The sequence below is a fragment of the Capsicum annuum genome, chromosome 6 (assembly GCF_002878395.1).
Source record: "Capsicum annuum cultivar UCD-10X-F1 chromosome 6, UCD10Xv1.1, whole genome shotgun sequence".
Classification (NCBI taxonomy): domain Eukaryota; kingdom Viridiplantae; phylum Streptophyta; class Magnoliopsida; order Solanales; family Solanaceae; genus Capsicum; species Capsicum annuum.
This window is the reverse complement of record NC_061116.1, coordinates 211690486-211697740: the sequence shown is the minus strand read 5'-3', so window position 1 is coordinate 211697740 and position 7255 is coordinate 211690486. Positions and strand designations below refer to the sequence as shown.

At 29.3% G+C, this 7255-nt stretch overlaps 1 protein-coding gene and 1 non-coding gene across 2 annotated transcripts; one reads left to right on the top strand and one right to left on the bottom strand.

Annotated features, from left to right (window-relative positions):
- The first annotated feature begins 324 nt into the window (after positions 1-324).
- Positions 325-396, top strand: TRNAQ-CUG. Its single transcript has one exon. It is a non-coding gene; the product is annotated as a tRNA-Gln (tRNA).
- Positions 397-578: 182 nt separating this feature from the next.
- On the bottom strand, positions 579-3262 carry LOC107873930 (transcription factor MYB98-like). Its single transcript, XM_016720850.2, has 3 exons — positions 2748-3262; positions 1951-2077; positions 579-1190 (listed from the first exon to the last, which is right to left on the bottom strand). Exons 1-3 carry the CDS (start codon positions 3236-3238, stop codon positions 579-581), a joined length of 1230 nt encoding a protein of 409 aa, XP_016576336.2. The 5' UTR covers positions 3239-3262.
- Positions 3263-7255: the final 3993 nt, after the last annotated feature.

Sequence of the window (7255 nt, the reverse complement as noted above, 5' to 3'; positions counted from 1 at the left end):
ACATGACTAAGCTTTTCATCATTTTTTATATGTATTTTTATTGAAATCGTTTGAAGTTAAGTCTTAACAAATCAAATATTTTCGGTAAAAAAATGTTCGATGTTCGACTTTGCAAGCCCTGTCGAAATTCAGGAAATATTATTGATATTAAGTATTAAATTTGCTCGAAAACTTCTACCGGGAAAAGAAAGTTCCCTATTATAGAGTTCTTAGTAAAGTCAATTTAATGATGACCGCTTATCTAAGTAAGCAGACGATGGCTCCTACCTCTACACGTTATCTTTACACGTTATATTCATTGAGTACCCAAAATACAGCCAAATTGGTTCCATGGTCTAGCGGTTAGGACATTGGACTCTGAATCCAGTAACCCGAGTTCAAATCTCGGTGGAACCTCACTTTTTTCTGAATTTTTTTTCTTCAGTAGATAAAAAAAAATTAGCATAAAACAACTCAAGGAAACATAAATATTTAAGGTAATTATTTTTATCATACTTAATAAATATTTAAACAACATGTATAGATCAATTCTCACAACATCAAGTGTTCAAAATAAAAAACATTGTAATATCTATGGATTAATTAACTCTAGAAATCATCTCTATCAAATCAATCTCCTTGTTGACTTCACCTTGCATCATCAATGTTGGCATTTCATAATTACAAGGCATAATGGAAGTACCAACATTAGGATTAATCTCTTCCATAAAAGCATCCATTGATTTATTCTCATCAAAAAAATTATCACCCAATGCAAATTCTGGCACTTCGCTCAAATCAAAATCACCAGCATTATTGTCTTGGCAAAATTCAATCGCTTCTAGCTTAGGCGACACCTTCACTTTGGCTATATTAGCATGACGCTTAGGCCTGTTAGCCAAATTTTCATTTCTGTTTTCAGCGACTGAACCTGTATACTCCACGCGACCATTGGGATTTGTGTCTTTTTTGGTGCTTCCTTTTTCTAAATTCAAACTTTTGATGTAATTTTGGAGAAGAGAACTAGGTCTTGGCCATTTGGTACGACATTTTCTTCTTGAAAATTGTCTTCTTTTTGTTGCATTCCAATGGTTCTTAATTGAATTCTCAGTTCTTCCAGGAAGTTTCTTTGCAATTTCTGCCCATTTATTTCCCACTTCACCATGAGCTTCGATTAAGATCCTGTCTTCCTCCTCCGTCCAAAAATCTTTCTGGACAATACAAAAACGGGAAAAAGTTTAAGTTTTATGCATCGACAACCAAAACATGCATATCATCGATAAGGTTAATTACGTGTAGAAATATTTGTATAATAAGGTAATAATCACATATGAATCTAAGTTTTATGGTAATAAACATTAGTGATTTCTAAACTGATAAAAATGATAATACGAAAAATCTTTATACTTGGCTATGGGTTGATTACTTGATTTATGCAAACGTGCCGCCGTTTTTAAACTAGCATTTAGATTTTGTCCGTATTTTTAAAAGTTGTGCAGATATAACTTTTGAAATACTATCTTTTTGGAGAATTTTAAATTATGGTTTAGTTTTTTCTCATATATCGCTCAACCTTATAGATAAACATTAGACCATCGTCTAATATTTGCAGCAATTAACTTACAAAGTCTTAGATCACCGTCTTAACACTTTTTAATAAAATTTCTAACATCTTTAACCAATAGCATGAAAGGTCCACATATTATAAAAATATAAAAAGAGAATCATTTACTAAACAACTTAAGAAATTTTTTGTGTATATATAACTTGATGAATCAATAGAGAAATTGTTAACAAAATTCATCACACGCACAGATATAGTAAGAACCTTTATAAGGGATGTGATAAACTTGTATTTAACAAAAAGAAGATAAAAAATTAAGAGAAGATCCATAATTATAATTAAACAGAAAGCAAGATTAATAGTATTTGCAAATAAAGAAATTAATTAGAAAAAAAATATATACTTACTTTTATATCAGGTCTAAGATGGTTGTGCCACCTTTCCCTACATTGCTTGCCTATCCTCCCTTTGAGCATTTGAGCAATTTGAGACCATTTTCTAATTCCAAATTTCTCTACCAAATGGATCAAAAGCCTTCACAAGCATATAAGATATTATTACTATTTGATAAGAATATCAAGTAATTTCTTAATTAATAGGAAGTTAACAAAACAAAAAGGCATAACGATCTAGGCACTATCTCGAATAGAGAGCCTTAGTGAAATAGATATATGATTGATTCGGTTCTTTTAAAATTGTTTCCCATTATTGAGAAAAAAAAAAATAACAAAGATAAAGTATGAGCTTGTTTAATAGCAAGAACATATACTAATTGTTATGGTTTCAAGTTCAATCTAGCTATTCAGTAGGTGAAAACACTTTGAAAAGTTTGATTAGTCACAAGAAATCATATATACAAAATGATGTTTAGCTTCATAAAAAGAGTATATAATCGTTTATTTTAACATCAATCTAGCTATTCAGTCGGTGAAAATACTTTGGATTTAAAAAGTTTGATCAATTTTCAAGAAATCATATATAAAAAATGATGTCACAACATAATTAACCGATTAAAAATACAAGTTTGTTTTATAGCAAAAGTATATACTTGTTGTGTTTCAAGGTCAATCTAGCTATTCACTCGATGAAAATGTTTTGGATTGAAAAGGTTTTAATTAATTTTATGGAACATTTATATGTAGATGATTAAACGTCTGCACTCTGATGAGATGATCATATAATTCAAAATGATATAGTTACTTACCTGTCTTCTTCAATCGTCCATTGTCCTTTGGACGATTTAGACGACTTCTTCGGCCTCCCTCTACCACCTAACTTTTTCTTAATAGATGAAGATAAATTGTTATCACCAGTGACACATGAACTTTGATCATCAGGCACATTAACAAAGTTCAAATTAGGCTTCATAAATTCATCATCATGAAAATTATTCTTCATTACTTTGCTACCACCACTCTCTCCATTTTCTTGATCAAATGGAGTAAGCTCATGACTACTAAAGTTAAAATCCCCTAATGAAGAAAAATTATCCTCAATATTTGAAAATGGATCAAAGGGGTCATGATAAGTAGTACCATTGGTATCATCATCAATCATAAAATTTTGAGAAAAATTGTTGAAGGTGGTATTAGAAAAATTAAGATCAAGGTGTTCAAAATCTTTAAGATAATAATCTTTAGAGTCTATGCAAAAATCATCATCAATTTCTGGTTTCAAAATGTTGTTATTGGGCATAAAAAATGGCTGATGAATTGAAAGGTTTTGGTTGTTACTTTGATCAAGTTCCATTGAAAGAAAATTGGATGAAGGGAAAATGGAGGAGGAATTAGTTAAGAGGGGAAATAAAATAGAGTTTTTTTATAGCTCAAATTCTCTCATCTTTAATTTAATATAATTTAATTTCCCTTTCTTTGTTATCTTAATGGTAGTAGTAAAGGAGTGAGATTTATTGCAATGTGAAATGTGAATGTACCTAGACCTTTTTGGTGTTTAATTTTTATAATTTTTTGCTATTATAAAAAAAAAGAAAAAGAAAAGAACTTTTAATTAGGACTTAAGTTATTTACTTAAAAACAGTTTTAGGATATTAGTGAATTCTAACTTGTGATAGCAAGTTGGTTATTATTTTTATCGACTTATCAATTACAGTAAATATTTAGCAAGAGATTTATCTAACTGGTACCAAATTGTATAAGTATTTTTATATGATCAGTGCGTATAAATTTCTTTAATTATTGGTACATCATTTATAAAATAATTGCATGTATTTTATTTTTGATGTATATAAGTCAAATCCGATATTTTTATACATGAGTGATCTAATGGTAAATATTCAAAAACAGTAAGACTTGTTCTGGTCAGGTCTTAAAACAAAGTATTTACCAAATTGAGGTATAATGATTGGATTTCACAAGTAGATAACTCTAATTTAATTACAAATCTGATTTCCATGTGATTTCTTGTTTTGCCAAAATTTTCCTCTTCTTTTTTTTGGGTATATATTGTTAAATAGTATCTCACCTTTTCCACGGATGGATATACATAAATTAACTGTCCCAAAGAATTAGTAGGTTATGTAATATTTATTCATCTTTTCCTTTTCATTCATATGTAAATCACTATTTTAAAAATAAGAATTAGCAACAAACAAGTTCTATCGTAAAATAATAAAATTTGTTGTTATTCCTATTAAATGACATATTAATATAATCGACATAGTAAATGTACCATTTAATAAATTGTTTCAAAATTAGTAAATTCACATAATACTCTTTCCGTTTTAAAATACTAGTAGTATTTTTTTTTAGAGTCAAATGATATGAGTTTTGACCAACATTATAAAATGTATTTTTCATTAAATTTATAAAATTGCAACTTATAGTAATCTAATTTAGTTTTAAAATTAATTAAGTTAACTCTCGAGAAATAAAACGCAACAACTATTTTGGAATGGTGGGGTATAAAATTTATCTACTTAGATTAGCCTTTCACTTAATTTAGTTTGCCTTGCACAATGATTTCAGAAGAATAAGTCAATGGCATTTCTTCAATTAAATCCACTAGTTAATACTACTCAATAGTAGCAATTCCTTGTTCAATTTAGTGCAAATTAATGTAATAAAAATTTACTTCCATTTATTAAAATTTTTGACTATGCATAATTAAAATTTCTTTTGAGGTTAGTCTTCATTAAACAGCAATTATAGTAGCTATATTTTCAAAATGACAATTTTATCGTTCTTCAATTTTAGTTTTGGCCCTTAAATGCTTTTATCTTAAATAAAATTAATATGATAAATGTTACAAAAATAAAATTTTTGGTCAAAATATTCATGTGGTGATATGTGGGAATTAATATGAAAACCAACTTTTATTTTTGAGAGGATAACTTACCAAAGGTAAACCAAAACATGTTTCATGTTTTAGTTCAGTATTCTATTATACTATTCTTTAGAAGTCATAAATATTTTTTACCATTATAGTTCACCAATAAATTCCTTGACCATTTAATTGGACAATTAGGATGTTTGTCTTAGGGCTCATTTGTTTGCACTTAATGGAGATTTGAATGTAATGGTTCAGATTTCATACCATTAAGTGTATTTGTTTTTTCTTAAGATTTTAGCTCTTAATAGGTCCGAATAGGTCTTAATCATACAGATCTAGAATTAAGTCTTAATAGGTCTGAAGAGGTATTCTGGTATTGGATAATATTCATCGTCACTCTATTCATAATCATCAATCACCACCTCTGCCACCACCATCATTGTCAACCACTACCCACTACCACCAACCACCTCCACCATTGCAACCATCATCGACAACAAATATCATTACCAACCAGTATTGTCAACCGCTACCACACCTACTACCTCTATTATTCTAATTATATTTACCGCTACTACCGCTGTCAACATCATCACCATCATCAACCATTACTGGTCAATCCCTACTATCGACCTACTCATTTATCACAACTAGCACCACCACTAACTGCGACCACTAATACATCACAATCTCCACGCATTCTTCGGCGACCACCACCATTGTCACTAGTAACGCTATCTCTACCATCACTTCAATCACTATCATCGCTACAATTTATCTTTACTAACAGCCATCTCCACCATCACAACTAACAACATCTCCAACTATCACCAACACATCGTTAACCATCATGCATTCATGAAAACCCATCACAATCAACATCTTCAACTACTAACATCAAGCAACGTCAAATCATAACCATCACCAATACTATCAACCACCACCATCATAACATCACTATAATACCAACCATCACAACTATCACCACTAATATTACTAATCACTAACATCAATCATTGTCACCGCACCCACCATCATAAACCATCTCCGCTATCACTAACAAACATAAATATTTTTTTCAATCAAATAATATAATTTTGTTGTATTAAATTATATATTTTTCTGATATATAATTAATATTTTATTTGAATTATATTTTTTATTTTATTATATATACAAATATTTTTTTTTTGTACATTCAGATATTAAAAAACAAACAGTCTTAATCATTCAGTTTTCAGATCTAGAGACAACATCTTAATCATTCAGACGTGCATTCAGATTCAGACGTCTGAATCTTAGAAAAACAAATGCAGCCTTAGTACCTTTGAAAAGGACTTTTGCACTAAAGTATTCTACGTAAATCAAGTGTCCCAAAAGATTATTAAAACTCTATTTTATAAATTAATATACCTCTATAATAGTCATTCTTTATAACAATATATTATTATAATAGTCATATTTTTGTGAAATTAATCTTTCATGTTATGTAATTTGTCCTCTAAAATAACATCTTAGTATAGCAGCTAAAAAATATCCAAACAAACGACGTTATAAAGAAGTTTGATTATAGTGCAGCAGATGAATAATTCGATTTGTTAACGGATGCGCACCCTCTCTCTCCATTGTGACATTAAATTCTGAAATTACTACTTGTCACATTAAAGTGGTATTAATAGTAAGTAAACTATCATAGATGACATAGTAAAACTTAGTAAATGTAATGTTGAATCCATTATACTGGACTAATTTAGCAGCTATCTATCCTCCCCACTCCACCCCCCCAACTTTTTTTTTAATTTAAAGGCTTATTCGTCTAATTTTACTAGTAGATGAAATAAGTAAACAAAGCAAGGTATGGCATTAACCCTCACATCACTAAATATATTGAAAACAAGGTGAGATTAACAAGCTTTTGTTGAACAAAATGATTCTCCCTCAACTAAGCCTGTCAAGTGGGCCGGGTCAGCCCCACTTAAAGGACCCAGCCCGGTAAGCTCTAGGGCTTTAGAATTCCAGGTTCCGGGCCGGTTATTTTTTAATTTGGGCCCAATTAACTCGGCCCAGTCCAGGCACGTCGGCTAATCGGCCCGGCCCGGATTCATTTTTTTTTTTTTTTGAGTTTTTAAATTTATGTAAATTATAAATTTTGGATCATTTTGCAATCAATAAAATTTCCCAAATTCATTCACTCCTTAGTCCTTACTTTTTATATTTTTTCATTTAATGATTTTAAAATTTTAAATTGAATTTCTAGTTTTCTACTTTAAATTAAAAACTTACTTCTAATAATTTATTAATTTACTACCAAGTATTATTAATTTATTATATTAAGTAACATATATTTTGTATATTTGTGTATATATCTTCTATAGATGTGTATATTTAACATATACATTTGTATATGTTTTATAAATTAGTATA